The 20855-nt window shown below is 39.2% G+C and overlaps 1 protein-coding gene across 1 annotated transcript in view; it reads left to right on the plus strand.

Moving 5' to 3' along the window:
- LOC124723080 (polyadenylate-binding protein-interacting protein 1) overlaps window positions 1–20855 on the plus strand; it is a 133137-nt gene that overhangs the window by 37489 nt on the left and 74793 nt on the right. Inside the window, exons 3-4 of the mRNA XM_047248257.1 lie at window positions 4671–4744; window positions 6239–6445. Of these exons, the coding sequence (XP_047104213.1) occupies window positions 4671–4744; window positions 6239–6445 (281 nt within the window). The remainder of the gene's footprint in view (window positions 1–4670; window positions 4745–6238; window positions 6446–20855) is intronic.

Consider the following 20855-nt stretch of genomic DNA (forward strand, 5'->3'; position numbering starts at 1 on the left):
CTGTGCTATTTTGAGTATTGTAGTTACGCAAGTCGGCATTTGTTTGAAAATCTGCAAGGTGGACCCTCGCACACAAAACACCTTTGTGTATATACAGGGTGAAGCGAAATTTGCGCACTCGGGCTTCGCAGTGCGACTCCTCACATGCCAGCAGGGGGAAAAAATCTCTCTCTCCCAAAATTTCTTCTGGCGAATATAATCTGGCAGAAAAAGTACGTTACAGTGTTGCCAGATTGCCACTCTTTAACAACATGTATGGTAACTCCATCTCACAGGACATTTTAATCCTGTTGCACAGTTGGTGCAGTTGATAGTTTTGGGTTACCATGCAGGTGGTTGAGGGTTCTATACTGGGTTGGCATGCATTTTTTTATTTGCTAATTTCGTTCTGACATTTCATACTGTAATATACACCATTTCTTGTGTTACAAGTACCCTAAATTTACAACATTTTGTAAAGCTGAACACAACAAATACATGGTTGGACAAATAATACATAGACAGTTGAATCAATTAATGTGACCATGGTGATAACACTTACAAATAGTAAACAAGTTTGGACATTATTTGCAAAGCATGTTGCTAGTCCTACTGGTAACGTAAGGCCTTAACGAAATGTAATGGAACTAAAGGAGGCAAGAATAATAGTTAGTACTAATCTATGTGACCATTAGAGGAGGGTACAAAGAAAACAGGTTTTGCTTTTAGTAGAGAAAGTGGTGCGAATACATTCGAGCCCATGACATGGAAAGGGCATCTTTCAAAGCTGACCAATGTTCCATTTCTATGATTGTTGTACGTAAGGTTGTGTTGGGGCTTATGGCCACTCAACGTCGATGTCATCAGCGCCCTTTAAGCTTGTTAAATAAGGGTTTGCATTGTGTCTGTGTTGCTATTCAGATAGCCCTCTTCTATAAGAGAAAGATTTGCTTTAGATGGCAAATGGTGGAACCCCAAAATATTATTCTGTATGTTGCAGGAGACTGAAAATAGCCAAAATACGCCATCCTGGCACCCTCTGCAATACAAACATTTGCAATAATTCTAAGAACAAAACAGGCTGAGTTAAGTTTCTGCACAAGTTTCATTACATGATTATTTAAATTAAGGTTTTCATCTACATGAATCCCCAGCAAGGGGAAGGTCCTGTGTAGAATGAATCTTTCTCATAGCAACAATATGAAGGTCCTGTGTAGAATGAATCTTTCTCATAGCAACAATATGAATTCGTACCGTTGTGCAGATTCCTAACATGTTAAGTGCGTACTGGACCAAACTGGAACCTGGACAGCTGTAACTCAGTTACAGTTACCTGGGAAGGCCAAGGTTCACAGAGGAGTCCTTATCCACAACAAAGATTTGATCCCATTAGGAAGTTTCACAAGATCTTATCAGTTCCTCAGTTCCTAGTCTTTTCTCTGTTGACCTTTATGAATGACAGAAACAAGAGCAGACTTTATTTTGCAGATTGTATTTAAGCCAGACTTAGCGCTCCAGATGTGTGACAAATGCTGGTCACTAATTTGGGAAGTGCCAGTTTAGAAGTTTTACCAAGCTATACTTGTTTGCATATCCAAGAGGAATGAGGTACAAATCCTAGTCCAACCATCATAATTTAGTTATCCTACATTTTGACTAAACTATACGACACAGTTGCTAGAATAGACAGTCAATCTAAGTTTATGCTAGATCTGTAATGGCATTATACTAATGAGGTACTTCTTTACCTTCATACTACCTCAAATTTTCAGGTGAAGCTAAATATTGTTACAGTCCCCAGGAGCAATGTGAAGACATCTTTCAACCAGTCTGTTTAAAGACTTGTGTTAAGACATATGAATGTTAGAACACTTGTAAATTGAGAAACTGCCCATATTAAGGTGGTAAATGTCAGGAAACACAGTAGGAAAATTTTCCGCGAGAACTAGAGGAAGAAATGTGAAGCTTGATCCTGGCTTAGAAAACTGTTGGAAGTTCTTGATTAAATGAAAGTTACCTCATGCAAGCACATACCTGCTGTACCAGATTATACAACAGAAAGTTGTAGTGTATTCCATTTAAAGAGGAAATTATGTGTCATAATTTAGCAACTATAAATATTGGAAATTATTTGTGTACATCAAAATATTAACCTCATTGTCAACTATAACTTAATGAAAATTTGTAGCGTCCTGTCTGAACTAAATCACCCTGCATATTCCAGGATTTGACATAGTGTCACACTTTTTGGGAAAGTAGGAACAACTTTTTATTGAGATTCAGATTATTGAAGGATTAAACTTTGCATGCCAGAAGGCATAAAAACTGATGAACCTCACAAACTGTTGTGCAATTTCTATCGGGGCACCTCCAAATTTGCGTCAAAATGGATACCTCACCACTGACTGCTTAGTGGAAAAATTAGCAAGAAATCTGATAACTACAAAATTTAAAAGCTAGACAGCTGTTATTTTTAGTTTAGAACAATTGGAAATTTCCATCCTTAAAATGAAAAGTAACAAATTTGTGAAATTACATTACTTGTTGGTGTAACAAATAAATAAGGACTGGTTCTACGACCTAAAAGTGTATATAAACGTATATTGGTAATCTGTGTTGCACAAGTGAAGAAACCAACAATGTAATGCAATAAAGCTAAGGTTGTAGCCTTGCTGAATTCAGGAAAGGAGTTGTCAGACCCAGAAACCTTCCAACCATTTTCACTCCCCTCCCTCCTCTACAGAGTCTGATCGAGAATGGTACTTTAATGATTCTCTCTGCATGTTGCTCAAACTCTTGTAAAGAAGCAGGGTGGATTCTGTATGGGGAGGTAATCATATTCTTGTCAGACTCTTTTAACCTGATCCAGCATGTAAAGAACAGATGTGAAAGAGGCGGTCACACTCATGGAATTTATTGGCCGAAGGCATGGGAGATTCATTAGGAAGTTATTGGCAAGTAAGAGATTACTGTGTAACACAGATCACCCAGTGCCAGCTTCAAATTAAGGTATTCTATCTCACATTAAACATCAAAAGGACTTGTAACAGAAACTAAAAAGTCTCCCTCAAGGTAATGTTGTAGGTCTCATTGCTCAACCTGTTGGACTTAGTAAAAGTTCTTTCATTCATGCAAATGACAGCAGTTGCTACCAAGATGAAATGTTTGAGGGCATGTAAATAGAGATATCAACAATGTTTGAAGACCTGGCAAATTATTACTGTCAGAGCCAGCTGAAGCTCAACACTGACAAAACATTCATCTGTATACATCACCTGAGAAACAGAAGACAACAGAAATCTGAATAAAGCCTGGAAAGCTCAGCTGCTGTCTTCACACTGATCATCTCAGCATCAAGCACCCGAAACCTATTACTACCACCACCACCACCACCACCACCACCACCACCACATTAACCACATGCCAGCAACCACTCCTCCAATTGATTGAGTCTACCGTGTCTGCAGGTTGTCCATAAAGCTGGACAAGACTATGTTTGCCAGCAAGAAGAAATTTTCTTTGAACTTCCTTGTGGAATCTGGTTGTAATGGAAATACACCATTACTACAGTTCCTTTCTACATCTCTGTCTATAGTCTGCAAGCCACCTTACAATGTGTGGCAGAGGGGTACTTCTGGTACCACATCTTTTTTCCCTTTCATGTTTCCTTTGCAAAATGGCACTTGTGAACAATGATTGTCAGTATACCTCTATCTTAGAGCTCTAATTTCTCTGATTTTCGTGTTTTTGTCATTTTGCAATGCCACTGGAATTTGTTCACAATCTCATTAACTCTCTCACACCAACTAAAGGATAATTTCTAGAAAAGAGAAAACACTGAATTGCTTTGCAGTGGTCAGTGTCCTCAGTTATCTACAGCTCATACAGAGCTTGTGTAAGTGACATGTTCTTTAAACCAGAAACGGTTAGTTCTGTTGCGAGATTGGAAGTTGCCATTTTAGAAACAGTATTGTGGTTGAACCTCAAGTAGCTGTGGTAGAGGCTTTCCTGTGTGTTCATTGTATGATGGCTTTTCTGTTGAAAATATAAGGAAGTGTTGTAGCTCCATGAAACAAATTTCTTGTCGTTTCTCCTTTGTGCATTGTTGTGTCTAGACAAGACAGCCTATACACAATGAGAGGAAGCCGAAAGGCACGCGCTATAAGCTTACGCAGGATGGCATGAGGTCTGAAACAGGATACGTAATGAATGCTATAAAGAAAAGTATGTAGCTTCTGGAATACTTAACTTTAATCCATCATTGTATACAGCGTTCTTGATGATACAAGTGAGACTCTGTAGTTTCAGACAATATACTGCTAATGGCGCCTTGCTAGGTCGTAGCCATTGACTTAGCTGAAGGCTATTCTAACTAACTGCTCTGCAAATGAGCGAGGCTTCGTCAGTGTGCATCGCTAGCTACGTCGTCCGTACAACTGGGGCGAGTGCTAGACCTGCCGTGTGGTGGCGCTCGGTCTGCTATCACTGAAAGTGGCGACACGCGGGTCCGACATGTACTAATGGACCGCGGCCGATTTAAAGCTACCACCTAGCAAGTGTGGTGTCTGGCGGTGACACCACATGCATATAGCCATTGAGCTGAATATTATTTACTTATCATGAGAGTATTGTCAGTTGTGGGAATTGTTTAAATATTTTTAACTTACCATACTGTAATTTTTTCTTTGCAGGGAAAATACAGGAGGGACCAACAACATATGCTGATTGTGCTGAGGCAGCTGGATTGCCTGGAAATTCTGAACAGGTAATTCCCAAGTAACATCTCATATCCTTGAAGGATGCTCTTTTATTTAAAAAAGGCCTTGTGAACAAATATACTGTTTGCTTGTCTCTCTTCTTCCGTAATAATATCAGCTTCTGTAAGTGATTTTTTTTAAGGTATCACCTTTTTGCACAGCTGTGTTTAAACTGTCATGTGCTTGAGTAACATTTTGAGTACAGGCTTTATTCCAAACTTCATATTGAGGGGATGACATTAATGGCAGGCAGTTATTATTTTATCTTGTAGCTTGTGGTAGCATATCGTGAAACCACTAACATGTTTCCTCAAAAACAGTCAGTTACACCCAAGCAACAAATTTTGTACCCTACTCTTTAGCGATATGAAGCAGAGAAGGAACAGAGTTCCTAACACATGCTGTCCTATGTCATTAACTAAATTTTCTACTTCCATCTCATTGGGGCAACATCACTTGGGATCTTTCCTTGGTAGGTGTATGCAGTAGTATTATTTTTTCTATGTTGTGCCCGTGTTTGGCTGCCACCATGTAATAGTAAATGCATTGCATGTAGTTTTTGAATTTACTGTTTGGTGGAAGCATCATATCAAATAGGTCACTGCTGGATACGGGCCACTTGGTGTTAATGCATTGTAAGAAACCCTCTTTCTGAGGCATGTAGCCTTTCTTTATTTTATTTTTCTAAAATTACAGCTATTAATAAATTTCATCACTCATAGGTGTGTGTCCAAAAATGCGCTACACACACTGTGTGATTTATAGTGTAATGAAAACAAGTGGGGGCTGGAGGATGAGAATGCACTGCTCACAGTTCAGACACCTTGTATATGGATTTTTGGTAGTTTTCTTCACTGTAATGACAGTCTTAAAATGTATTCTTAACTCTGATAAAACGCTACTAGGGAAGTGAGTGGTACACAGAAAAATGACTGCCTGGAGCTGCAGAATCACTTAATTGTCCGACAAAGATGACATGTAGCAATACACTCAAGTAGGGATGCCTTGCATCTTGTGATTGTACTCTCTCTCTCTCTCTCTCTCTCTCTCTCTCTCTCTCTCTCTCTCTCTCTCTCTTTTTTTCCAGAAGTGACAATTCAGCTGATTTTGTACAGATCATTTCCCTGCAGCTAAGCAATGAATGTACACTGCTACCAGTTAACACTTGTTTGATCATGAAGTATGAACAGATGCATAGAGTATAGTGAAATAAACATTGAAAAAGAATCAATTAAATGCGTTAACTGTTAATATTTAATTTAGTGTGTATCAGAAAATTTGGTTTTATTACTCTTGTAAATATTTTAAATGAAAATTTACTCATTAATAGAAAGTTAACCCTCCTTTGATTACACCCTGAAATTTGTCTTTTATTTCACTGTTACATTAAGCACATGTATAACACCTGCTCCGTGGGCAAATGTTATGTACTGTGTTTCTAACCATGTAGATGGCATATTTATTGAGAGTTCCTAATTGTTTCTCTGCCTATTTTTTTAAAGGTCACTGGAGCAGGACTTACAGTCCAAGATCCTCAGTGTGAAAGTCTTGAAAAAGATGTACTATGCTTCATGTCTAATTTTATAATGGAGGTAACTAATTCACCAGGTAGTTTTGAATTTGAATCGGAGGTGGCACTGAGAGATTTAAACAACTGGGCAACAAATGCATCAATTACACAAAAAGTATCTATGATGATTGTTGAAGAGGTATGTAAATGTATAACTTTATCCTGCCTCTAAGTCATTTCAAAACATGTTGCAAGTGATTGGAATGCTTTTGTTTCAGTTATTAAGTTTATTTAAAATGTTGAAATTTTTGCTCTTATCCTTAACTGCTCTATGTGAAAATAAGTGTCCTTCATCCAGGTGTCATGGAGGTTTTATTGTTGCTGTGTGTTTTGTAGCATAGGCTGAAGTAATGAGAAATTCAACTTAAAGAAATGCTATTTACTAGCTAAGACCATGTCTACTCTTCCATTCACTTGAGGCACACTACAGAAATTGTGTATTATATCAAGTTTCCTTTAAGAGGCACAGAATTGACTGCATTTAAATGGACAGAAATTAGTTGCTTCCCCCTCACGTGATAACTGTGGTTTACGTAAATTGTGTAAAGCAAATGATACAGTGTTGGCTTTGAAAGAGGGCACTACAAATTTCCTTTTGAGCATATGCTCAGTTTCTAATAATTCTTGCTGATGGAATGTTAAACTCTCAAGTTTCCTTTTCCACATATGATATTATAAATTCCTTATTTTCATTTTAAGCACATGTGACAAACACCTACGTTATCTGTTCTGTCAGAAGTTCTCTTCATTGAGTTTTATTGCCAAAGGCTACTGGTGGAAACTTTTGAATTTTGACACAGTTATTAATTTAAGAACTAAATTGAATTCATGGCTTCTTTAGTTATTGCACAGTACAATTTTCAGTGATGTAATCAAATCTGTTTAAATGCTATACAAAGGGCATCTCACACGAACTATCAGCAGTACACACAACTTATTGAAAGAATTTACTGATACAGAAACACACAGGTTTGTACTAAATTTTTAAGAATTCTAACAGTGACTACCTTTGGGGAAAACTTTGTGACCGTTCTTGAGCATCATGCTGTACATACTGAGAAAAGTTAGAAATGAGCTCATCTCTGCTTTATTTTTCTGTTTGGACATCACCACAAGCAAAACACAGATGGAGGGATGTGTAGCCTTAAGTACCTCTTCTAATAACAGTACCAGATCAATCCACAAGTATCCATGCACGATTCCTGTAAGAAAACAGATCCTGTTAAATGACTGTCAGTCTCATCCCACAACACATGTAAAGTGTAGAAATGTGTCAAATGTATTGAGAATGATATTTGAACTTCAGTTTCATGACAGATAATAGTTACACACTATGTTGATTTTATACATGAAAGCAATTGTCAATACTCAATTGACAAAATTCCTATTATTAAGTTTTATTGTCACTTGTTTGCTGCACTTCCGGTTTTGGACAGTACAAAATATTTAAATTCTTTTTGTTCCTGTCATAGGATTAGGGTAAGGTATTATAAACTGTGATGCCTTTTAAATCATATATCTAGCAAACTATCTGCTTGGTGATGCCGCTTATTGGACAAAATGTGTATTACGTTGTATCTAGCTGTTGTATGGGACCAATTCCACTGACCACTGAGAATTTTGGCATTGAGAGATTTAAGTTTATTTTAAGATATGAGGAAGTAAAGATTAGTTTCTGAAGCTAAGCAAATGTACTCTTACAGATAAGTAATGTTTGCTTATAATTTATATAGCATATACACCATGTGATCAAAAGTATCCAGACACCTCCCAAAATATATGTTTTTCATATTAAGTGCATTGTGCTGCCACCTACTCTGTATCAGCGACCTCAGTAGTCATTAGACATTGAGAGAGAGCAGAATGGGATGATCCGCGGAGCTCACGGACTTCGAACATGGTCAGGTGATTGGGTGTCACTCGTGTCATAATTCTGTACACAGGATTTCCTCACTCCTTAAGCGTCCCTAGGTCCACTGTTTCCGATGCGATAGTGAAATGGAAACGTGAAGGGACACACACAGCAGAAAAGCATACAGACCGACCTCGTCTCTTGACTGACAGACTGGCAACAGTTGAAAAGGGTCGTAATGTGTAATAGGCAGACATCTATCCAGATCGTCACACAGGAGCTCCAAACTGCATTAGGATACACTGCAAGTACTATGACAGGTAGGAGGTGAGAAAACTTGGATTTAGTGATAGAGTGGCTGCTCATAAGCCACACATCATGCCGGTAAATGCCAAATGACACCTCACTTGCTGTGAGGAGCATAAACTTTTGATGATTGAACAGTGGAAAAATGTTGTGTGGAGTGATGAATCACGCTACGCAATGTAGCGATCTGATGGCAGGGTGTGGATATGGCAAATGCCCGGTGAACCTCATCTGCCATCGTGTGTAGTGCCAACAGTAGAATTTGGAGGCAGTGGTGTTATGGTGTTGTTTTGCATGTTACTATCACAGCACGGGTCTACATTGATGTTTTAAGCACCTTCTTGCTTCCCACTGTTGAAGAGCAATTTGAGGATGGCAGTTGCATCTTAATACACGATTGAGCACCTGTTCATAATGCACTGCCTGTGGCAGAGTGGTTACATGACAATAACACCCCTGTAATGGACTGGCCTGCACAGTCCTAACCTGAATCCTATAGAAGACCTTTGGGATATTTTGGAATGCTGACTTCGGGCCAGGCCTCACTGATAGACATCGATACCTCTCCTCAGTGCAGGACTCCACGAAGAATGGGCTGCCATTCCCCAAGAAACTTTCCAACACCTGGTTGAATGTATGCCTGCGATAGTGGAAGCTGTCATCAAGGCTAAGGGTGGGCGAACACTGTATTGAATTCCAGCATTACTGATAGAGGTTGCCACATGCTTGAAAGTCATTTTCAGCCGGGTGTCCGGACACTTTTGATCACATAGTGTAACTATAATTGGTGGTAATACAGCATAGAAACCTGTTTAATCACCCTAGATACTTTACTGTAAAAAGTTAGTTTAAAAAGTATGCTATTGTCTTATGAACTGTATTGTGAATTTTCTTAAGTATTGTACTGGTAAATTTTAAAATATTGTTCACTATACTAATGATTTGATCTAATAATTCTCCTGCTGCATGTATTGCCTGCTATAACTTCAACAGTACATAATGGTGTAGTAGTGCTTTGCCTGCTTCCAAACGCTATTGTATAACACTGCTTTTACATTCCCAGAATTAACATTTTCCAGCCATTTATGACATTTTTTATTGTTCCCGTCAAATTTCATACATCCACAATGTTAATTTGCACCTGATTTTTGTGTCAACATATTTGTAATTTTCCCGCGATTTATACATTACGAATAAATGTTCGTGGGGAAAAAGGTGACAATGGCATGATATTGGCCATTCAGTAGTGTTAACAAATATTATGTGGTTAAGTTTCTTAACACCAGGACACTCTGCTCAGCAGATTTGAACTGGTAAATGTGTAAAAGTTGGGACAGTTCATGCCGTATCTCCCGCCTCAAAGCTCTACTTGGAATGGTAGCTGATGGGAGTAGCTAGGTTCGTTCAAATAAAGATATGACCAATCACAACCATTTCCAAACTGTCCTTACTGCGCAAAGGCAGTTTTGTGATCGTTGTGATCATCATGACATATTTGTCAAATCATATTTAGCGTGTTTCAGCATTTGGCCACTTGTAGTGCTAGTTGTCACAGTCATTGACTTTGCGGTGCCCAAATATTTTTAGTTTAGAGACAGCTGAGCAAAATGTTTTTAGAGAATTTATTCTTGTTGTCAAATGCAGTACTTACATATGTATTTTTTGTGATGTTACACAAATAAACAATTGAGTGATAGTTTACCTGTCTGGTTTTCCACATAACTGAGGAGGCGTGGTACCTGATAACCTCAAAAAGATGGCTACAGTGCAAGAGATGTAGAATAACACACATTCAAACACCACACAAAATATTTATGTACATATTTGTACTTGACAACAATAAAAAGTTCTCGAAACGCGTCATGCTAAGCATGAAAAAATGTCTAATTAGTGCAGTATTTCATTATTTAAATAATGAATGACAGCTGCAGGGTTTCAAAAATATCGATTATGATATATGAAATTGAGTCAGACCTACCTACTTCCCAGACAGGTATCAGTTCCAGTTAAATCAGCAGTTTTTATTAAATAATAAACCTTTTGTTAGATAGTAAAAAGGTCCTTCACTAGTCTTTTCATGCCTGTTATGTACATATATCATGAAAATGCAAGGGGGCATCCTATACGTGACATTCACAGCTTAAAACGTTTTTCCCACATTTTACATTTTCCTGCATTTTACGCCATTTCAAAAGTGGAGTTTCACTGTATTTGTAGACTACAGCTACTAGATGTTGCATTTTTAAGCCACTTGCAGCTTATTGCAACCAAGCAGTTGACAAAAGGTTTCACACAAAACCTGGCAGCAATATTAGTCAAACAAGGATTGTTCAGCTGTTAGGAAAGTCATTCAGCAGGGTTGCAACTGTATAAAATTCTATCAAGACCTTCTCCAAAACTGCAATCTGGCCATTGGATCCAAATATTTTTTGGAATTTGGACTCCGTGGTGAATAAATAAATCCATACCCAAAAACCTAATGTTTTAGATTAAGTTTGTCTTAATGGTTCATATTTGTTTAACGAAGTCTTAAAAATTGTGATAAATATTGGTCATATTCATTAAAGTTCTGTATTTCGTGCTGTAGTTGAGAAAAATTTTAGTCATGCATTTTACGACACCTGCTTATACAGGGTGATTCAAAAAGAATACCACAACTTTAAAAATGTGTATTTAATGAAAGAAACATAATATAACATTCTTTTATACATCATTACAAAGAGTATTTAAAAAGGTTTTTTTCCACTCAAAAACAAGTTCAGAGATGTTCAATATGGCCCCTCCAGACACACGAGCAATATCAACCCGATACTCCAACTCGTTCCACACACTCTGTAGCATATCAGGCGTAACAGTTTGGATAGCTGCTGTTATTTCTCGTTTCAAATCATCAATGGTGGCTGGGAGAGGTGGCCAAAACACCATATCCTTAACATACCCCCATAAGAAAAAACCGCAGGGGGTAAGATCAGGGCTTCTTGGAGGCCAGTGATGAAGTGCTCTGTCACGGGCTGCCTAGCGGCCGATCCATCGCCTCGGGTAGTTGACGTTCAGGTAGTTACGGACAGATAAGTGCCAATGTGGTGGCGCTCCATCTTGCTGAAAAATGAATTGTTGTGCTTCTTGTTAGAGCTGAGGGAACAGCCAATTTTCTAACATCTCCAGATACTGCAGTCCAGTTACAGTAGCACCTTCGAAGAAAAAGGGACCAAAAACTTTATTGGCTGAAATGGCGAACAAATGTACAACTAAATGAAACTTTATAGCTCCCTTAATTCGCCGACAGATAGTGCTTAGCTCTGCCTTTTGTCGTAGCAGAGTTTTAAATTCCTAAAGTTGTGGTATTCTTTTTGAATCACCCTGTATATTGTACCACTTTGCAACCCTTCATGTAATGTTTTAAATTATGGAAAATGTATTTTCGAAACTTTCAGCAGTTGTCCCTGTTACCAAAAAAAAGTTAAAAGATATTAATACTCACATTAACACTGTGTAACAACTAGTTCTCTCTCTCTCTCTCTCTCTCTCTCTCTCTCTCTCTCTCTCTCTCTCTCTGTCTGTCTGTGTCTGTCTGTCTGTCTGTGTGTGTGTGTGTGTGTGTGTGTGTGTGTGTGTGTGTGTGTGTGTGTTTTCTCCCACCATCATGTATTTTACACCCTGTTTTTAACTTTTAACCTACTTCCACCTCACTACATTAATATTTAAATTACTGGTGTCACTGAGTTGCTGCTTTGCTTGACTGTGAGCGGTGCTAGCAGCGTGTATCAATATGTCCCCTCTTGTAGTATCTTTGCTTGACTGCTATTACTTCCCGGTCATTGTCTGTCGTAAGCCAGTTCGGGTTGCAAGTTCAGGCTGCCAGTCAGTTGGAACACGTCTGGAGCGCAGTCCGGACCTGCCAATCGGGGAGTTGCAGTGCGGCACTATATTGCACATCATTTACGACGACGGCCGAGTTTAGGTTCGTTCTGCCCGTCTGACATCACAAAACACAGTCAGCCAATGAACAGAGAACAACATTGCCAGAGCTCGACTGCAGTGTAGAGCACGGACGAGTGTCTTCAGTTTTAGAAACGTTCAGCCATAAATACAGTAATTGAACAAAAGCAATATCTTGATATCAGACTTTCTTTTATAGAGAGTTCGGAAAAAGCATTCTTTATACCAATCCCTTCATATTCTATTAATTAATTAAACCAAACAAGCAATAAGCCTCCTAATTCAGGTGATAGCATGGAAAGGTGTTTGTATCATTCTCACGAACTGCTTTTTCGCAATAAGGAACAGCGGTAATTGTTTGTTTCCTATTGTACTTCAACGAAACGTGACTAATTCATAGTCATACCAAGAGTGTTTGTTGGTATTTCGCGTGATATGTTAGAGTCCTCCAGGAGTTATCTTGAATGATGAATTGCGATAGCGTAATGGTTAAGGTGTTTGGCTGCTATGTGAAAGATTCTGAGTTCAAACTTTGTTCAGTGCATAATATTTTCTTTATTTAAAAACAATATCGAAGTGTCTTACTTCATGAATTTTATTCGTTTGAATGTAATTTTTTGAAATTTCTAGTGCTTTGTCTCTTCATTATAATGATAAGTTTTCCGTTTTTCTAATTTTGTCCTCCAATATTTCTTTTCACAGCAATTAAAAACAATGAAAAGGCACACATACAATATTCATGTTACCTGTTTTGTTTGTATATCTTCTCTTCTGCAGTCGCTGTTTTACTATTCATATTGACACATTTCCTTTGGCGACAGCATTAAAAGTATTATTTAGAGCAGAATTTCGGCTCATACATTGCTGAGCTACTTGATTGTCTGACGCAATTCTTTGCTTCGCTGCTTTGGCAACATCATCATATTCAATGATTTCGTCGACTGATCCATGTTTTGGCAAGTATTTGCTGTCAGTTGTGACACACACATTGTTTGCGCACTGCGCCTCAATGACAATATATTTTAGTTTCTATGTTTCATTGCGTCCACAATTCAGTTTTGTGTACTTCGCCAACTTTGTTTTAATCAGAACTTTTTAGAAAAAAGCGAAATGACTATGGTATAAATAAAACTTTTATTACAGTCGCGAAAGACGGCATATTTCTCAATATGGCATACGACACCTATCTGGTACTTAAATTAAATGAGAGATTGCATACAGTAAATTTTATATGAAATTTAGGTATCTTGTCCACATTTCATTCTCAACATTGTAGCAACTAAAATCAACCATACGGAAAGTATACGCTATGGACTTTTACCTTTGCAAACTCTAGAAAATTTCGTACAATGGATTACTACATTTAATGCTGCACAATAACTGCGTGGAACGTAGAGACAAAATTAAGTCATCTATGGAGGGAGGGGGAGGGGGGGGGGAGGTATCAGTCAAGAAAATGTCTAAAAAGCAAATTTTTGGGCCAAATAGTTTTTGTGAAATCAAATGATAAGTGTGTCAAAGCAGTCAGAACACCATGTGTGTGCACAGGCGAGCAGTGCAGTGATGACAAAATCATGCACAGCGCGGAATGCGGGGAGCACATCTCTGTAGCAGCGAAAGGGTTAATGCGGCCGTGGTGGCTTTACTTCATAAACTGCGCTCTCCTCCCTAAACGTAAGTTTGCGAACTATACTATACTATACTATGGTGCTGCTTCTCTTGGTGCGTGCGTCATTTGCAACTGGCAATGCAGAAATCTCCCGCGTCTGGGCAGGCATGCGCGAACCGCCAAGATAAAAGAATTGAACTATAGTGCAGTCGGGTTGGAGCAGTAAGGTCTGCATCAACATGGCTCGCCCGACCATTGCCGCCACACGTCACTTGAGCCGGGCCACGGTCTTGGTGGATCGTCAGTCGGTCGTCCTGCTGGATGACGTGTTTTGGCTCACCTTGTTTTCATGCGTACTTAGTTACCGTTGGGTATCGTTCAGGTCTTCATGCAAGTATTTGTCAGGTTGCGTGTGTAGTTGGTGTTATTTCCACTGACTACTATTTTAGATGTTGTTGGCATTCCGAGGGTAGTCGGTCAGTTGGTGCAGACCAGGGAGGATATCTCCATGCAGTCCAGTGGGCTGGGTCCGCTGGCGGTCCCTGCGCAGTGTCAGAGCAGGTCTAGAGCTGTCAGATCACTACGAGCTTCGTTGCTCACTAACCCAGGACATCAAAGTTGAGTGGTGTGTTAAGTACCCAAGCCACGTCCGTTCATGTTGTGTTGTTCGTTTCAGTGGTTCAGTGTTGGGGAACTTTTCCTGTGAGCAACACAGAGTGTTTGTAGTGATGAAATTGAGCCGCAGTGCTGTGGAATTAATTATATTGGTTCACTACAATTCAAGTGCACCAGTGGAATTTTCTGCCTTGGGGCCGTTAGTGTTCCGGTTACCTGCCCTGCTGACTAACGTAATTTCAGGCAGCGTCCTTTCCTCACCTGTTGTCGTTGTCCAACATGGTGTGTAGTTTTGACAGCTTAATACATATTTCATTGTGAATAATCATGTCCTTAAAAGTTTGGTCTTTGAGTTTTTATGTACCGATTGGTGGCTAGCAAGTTGTTTAGTTGGTCGGTCCATGACTGTCTCTTGGTTGGGTTACCGACGGATCAAGTGTAGTTGGGCCCACCACCTGTCTCACCTAAGTGAACGTTTATGCTTCAAGGCCAGGCCCACCCCCCTCTGGAGGCGACTGAGTGCCATTGTCTATACTGTCCTTTTCGTGGGTGTTTAATGGTATATTGGTAATCCATTATAGCGAATGCTTAAAAAATTTCTATTGTGTTTAATGTAAATCAACTGTGGGCCTTCAGCCACTTAAAGCCTTACTCTCAAAATTCCCACTTAAGCAAAAACGTTACAGCTTTCTGCCTTAAAAGATTATGGTAATATATTTTAAAATTTTGTAATTTAATTGTGGCCTTCAGCCATTTGTATTGCACCTTGCATATGTTTTTTCTATCCATCTTTGCCTTGGGGCTTTCCACCTAGCTAAATTTTAACTACATGTTTTCAGTCACTTGAAATTTATCTTTTTGCTTTTAAAGATTTCTTGTTTGGAGGCCTTCAGCCGTGAAAGAATTGGATTTTGAAACTCATAGTTGTAAAGGTTCGACTATGTGCCGTTTTGGTTTAAAGATGGTATTAAATTAAAATTTTGAAGTGAAACTGACTGACTCCTTATTTGGCCCTTTCCACAATCCTAATCACCTGTTCTACCCAGCGGGTTTAGCTGGTGTATCAAGCATGTTCTTGTTTATGCACTTTGATATACCTTAATCAACAGTGAAGTATACCGTATTTACTCGAATCTAAGCCGCACTCGAATCTAAGCCGCACCTGAAAAATGAGACTCGAAATCAAGGAAAAAAAATTTTCCCGAATCTAAGCCGCACCTGAAATTTGAGACTCGAAATTCAAGGGGGAGAAAAGTTTTGGGCCGCACCTCCAAATCGAAACAATGTTGGTCCATTGTAATATGAGACACAATTTTGGTCGAATGAATGACGATACAGCTACAGTAGTTTGGTTCGAGTCGTAAGCTTAGCAGTTAAGCTTTACCAGGTAGCCATTGCTATGCGTCAGGCGCTCCGTCCGTATTTATACTGGTACCCTTCCCTTTTCACGTGCTTCGTGTGGTTTAAATTGATTGCTTATTTTGCTTTGATCTGATAAGTGCTGTTTTCTTTGTTATAGGTGTTTACGTCACTCTAATCTAAAAATGCCTTATTGTACTGTCAGGCAGTTTGTTGCATTCTGACGATGAGTGTTTACGACCAGTCGCCGCTCGCGGCATGGCTTGCTTTTGTGCGCGCTACCGCCGCTTACAATAAAAGGAGAGGAATTCTCTCATTGGCGAAACAATGGCAAGAGACTGCTACTTGTTGTTACTTACACTACTGCTTTCTTTGATAAAGAACAAAAGAACCCAAATAATAGACTGCGTATGATAGAAAATGTTGTGAACGAGAATTTAGCCAAAATTATTCTCTGTTTGAAAATCTTTGCAGACGCCTCTTTAGTACATTACATTCTGCACAGAAATTAGTCATCTTAGATTCAAAAATCTAGTCAGTTGCCGTGCTTCATTTCTAACTGTATCATTTTCTGCATGAGAATAATATGAATATAAATATGACATGATATGATATGTATATTCTTTCGCGTTTGCTGTTGTCTCTCTCTAGTTTCGCTGTGTATTAGGCAGACAGGATTTAAATGAAATAGCAGCAAACACGAAAGAATAAATGGCATAATGTTTACATTCGTATTATTCTTATGGTGAATAGAATACTGCATGTGATTCACGATTCATAATAGTTCCCATTAGCAACCATCTCTTGTCACAGGTAGGAAAAAATTCAGAATGTAGAGTTGGCCATATTGACATACATCCCAAACAGTCTTGCCAGCCGGATTTTCGTAGTAGATTTTTAGTGATTACTTCAGCTGCAGAGTGTGTTGTTGTCTCCAGTCAGTAGGCTGGTTTGATGCCGCTCTCCACGCTTTTCTATCCAGTGCAATGCAGAGTAGCAACACTTATAAAATAAGAATGAAAATAACTTAGAAATTAAACGCTGAAATTTAAAACAAAATTTTATTAAGTTTGTAATACATCTTATACGATATGTTTAAACTATGTCATGATTCTGAATCACTATCACTCGATTCTTTGTTGCTCATGTCTTCATACAGAGCATCGTCCTCCGTACCATCTAGTGCATTGGATATCGAACACTTTTTAAATGCTTGTTGCACAGTCTGATTTGGAACACACTTCCATGCATCATAAATCCACTGGCACACTTGCAACAAACTTGCGCGTTTTACACGTCCTGTTGGTGTCAGTTGTCTGTCGCTTTTCGAAAGCCAGTCTGTGTACATGCGTTTAATCTTGTCCTTAAATGGTTTATTCAAACAGACGTCAAGTGGTTGCAGAATTGACGTCATCCCGCCAGGAATTACTGCCAAGTCCGTTTTGCTTTCCTCTAATTTTCGTTTAACTGCAGGTGTTGTATGGCCAGCGTACGCATCTAATACCAACAGACTGCGTAACCCAAGCATTGCGCCAGGACGATGATTCCACACACACCTAACCCATTCCAACACTATGTCCTCCGAAAACCACCCAGTTTCGTTTGCTCGTACAATTAGTTTTTGGAAACACTTCCGATTTCGGTAAAGACTTTCGCTTGAAAACTATGAATGGGGGTAATTTATGTCCATCTGCTGTGCAAGCAAGCATGACAGACATCCGCTGTTTTTCACCCCCTGATGTAAGAACACTTATGTCTTTCTTTCCTTTGGCGTCAACCGTATAATTTGACGGCATGTCTAAATATACGGGAGTTTGGTCAGCATTTCATATCTGACCAAGAAGGTATTGCTTTTCTGTGCGCCGCCTAATTATGAAGCGCTGAAATTCCACAAGTTTTTGTTCATAATTTTTCGGCAGCTTCTGAGCAACTGAAGTTCGCCTCCGAAGTGAAAAACCCCAGCGCTTCATAAACAGATTAATCCAGTTGCGACTAGCCTTAAAATTTTCGATTTTTTGCTCTCTAGCAATTTCATGTGCCTTAATTTTTAAAATTTCGGCATTCACAGGCAGGAATTTCTGACGCTGTTCCTTAACAAATTCATTTAAAATCTCTTCTAGTGCATGATATCGGCACACTTTGGCCCACTAAATGCTTTCCTGCTACTTGAACATTCAAATAATTTGTCTCTCTGTTGTTGCCGTCGCCTGACGTTGCTCTCATCAATCCCGTATCGCAGACCTGCAGCATGATTAGAACTTTGTTCCGCAAAAGAAATAACTTCCCTCTTGAATTTGGCACAATAATGAAAGCGCTTCATTATGGTTCACTAACACCAACAAGCACTTCACAAAATTCCACGAAACAATAGGTGCACTACGTGAAATCTTAATGAGCCGCAGGGTATAAACTCGTGCTACAATCCTAAAGTCTTGTGCATTGTTGGTATTTTTGTGTTAAGAAATTTATTTTCATTGCTACGAGTATTTTGAAAGGCCGCTACATTCGAAGATGAACAATACGAAATTTCTATTTACTTCATTGGACAATGTCTGTAAATGCAGTGGTCGAAACTTGGGGCGGAGACAAAAGCTCGTCTTCTACTTTTTTTTATTTATTTTTTTATTTACTTACTGACGCAGAGGTTTTGGCGCCAGTATTTATCTTTGTGCCTGTAAAGCATGCCTATGTAGCGCTACATATATTCGACAGCAGAACTTAGTTGTGGCGGCACCTACCAACATTTTTCAGAACTTCTGCTTACTTTGCACTCGATTCTAAGCCGCAGGCGGTTTTTTGGATTACAAAAACCGGAAAAAAAGTGCGGCTTAGATTCGAGTAAATACGGTAATGTTCGTTCCTTAGTTATGTGGTGGTACACTATGTTACCTGTCTGCTAATATGGAATCAGTTTATTTTCTTGCTCCCACTCTCCGCTCTCCATCTCCCCCATCTACGTCCCTTAACAGGGTCTCAAATACACTGTATGTAAAGAAAATTTATTAATAAACCACCAGATTGGATTAAAGAGGTGAAGAAAACTGTATCAGTAAAGAGAATTGCAAAACCCCATCCGATTTGATAACCATTGATATTGCCAGAATTAAACTAGTTCCTGTTGAGTTTCTACGTCAGGAAGAGCACCTCTGACCTGAACTCACTTGTACAAATACCTGATCTCATGACAGTATGAACTAATATTTTCAGCTTCCAGCTGCATTTAGTGGTTGAATATCCACAAACTTTCAGATGAGTGTGGCTCGATCATTTCGAGTAGTGGCTGCCGTGCAGTTGCTACGTTCGTACCTTAATAGCTGTGCTACCACCTGTGACGTAATAGCTGCCCGGTCCAATACCTTATAAGGTAATTTACTGTTGCGCATCCACCTCTGCCTTGAGATTGCTGGGTCCCAAACCATCTATTCAAATGCTATTCGATGTCTATTTTCTTGAGCATTTTCTGCTACAGATGTTTTCTCAGGATACTGTAAGGCGTAAACAACTCTCATAATTCTATATGGCACTGTTAAATAGTCTGCACAATCTGACTGACTTGAAACTGTCCACACCCACATATTATTTTTTGAAATTTCATTGTTCTGAGGCCTAAATCATTGTTAATAGGCCTCAAGAATTGAGTTTTTTGTGGAGTCCTAACGGTTGAATAGATTTTATACCTCTCTTGAAGCTGGGTAATCTTTCCTGTCACTGTGCCACAAAACAGCAAAAATGGAAACTTCTGCATGTCCTCCTCGACGAGACCTTCTGCTTATGTGTCTTTCGCGAAATCTGTCTGTTGTTGTAGTCATTTTCCTTGAATGAGGAGATGTATAGAGGCTTTGATAAGAATGCATATAAATTATAACACATCAGAATTGCCCATCAGTTTTCCCTACAAGGTGCTAAATATTAATTTGGCTGTCAGTCAGTTGTATTCTAGATACGGTACACACGATGACAAATACGTGGAGTAATGCTGATGACCAGATGTTTAAAGAGTCTATAGCTTGGCGATGCAGTGGTACTCAGACATCAAAACCACACTGCAAGAGCTGAGCCATTTAGGGGAAGTATTAAAGGAAAATGACTACGACAGCTGACGAATTTTACAAGCCATTTCAATAAGCAGAAGCCCTCACCCCCGTTTCCAAGAATGACGTGAACATTGCTCTGACATGAAATATTAGACTATTCCTAGAGATACATAAAATCAGTTCAGTCTTGAGGCCTCTAGCAAAAATGCGACAACTCTTAAGATCCATGAAAGGTGATGTAGGTCTTATAAAGCTGAAGATGTTCAAAAGAGTGTGTGTGTGTGTGTGTGTGTGTGTGTGTGTGTGTGTGTGTGTGTGTGTGTGTGTCAGGCAGACTATGCACACTATTCAAAGCACCATACAGAATAAGAGGCCTGTGTTACCTCAGGAAATCAATGAAGAGCAGAACATCGTCTGGAAACCCACCTCCGTAGCAAAGATCAGTTTGAATCCTGGTATTGCATGAAATTTTGCTGCCAGTATTTGGTCTGTGAGGTGGTGGTTGTGGCAGTGTGTAAAATTCCTGATCGCCAGGCTTTGCACCAATGTCCCATATTAAATTCCAAACTTCTCCACAGTGTCTCATGAAGTGATGGCCTGTGACACTGTTGATGGTAATTGGTCCCTTGGATAGGTTTGTTAAGCTGCACTGCACAAATGCAAATACAAATACAACACAACTCTCTCATACCTGCAAGGAAAGGGGCTGATGTAAGCAGATGGAGAACAGCCCAGCCCTTTCACTAGGTGACTGAATCCACCCTGTGGGATTTCCAACCACCAATTCTCTACAACATTTTAATTTTTATTCTACAGAAAAATGATTTGAATTGCT

This window comes from Schistocerca piceifrons, chromosome X, assembly GCF_021461385.2.
Source record: "Schistocerca piceifrons isolate TAMUIC-IGC-003096 chromosome X, iqSchPice1.1, whole genome shotgun sequence".
Lineage (NCBI taxonomy): Eukaryota > Metazoa > Arthropoda > Insecta > Orthoptera > Acrididae > Schistocerca > Schistocerca piceifrons.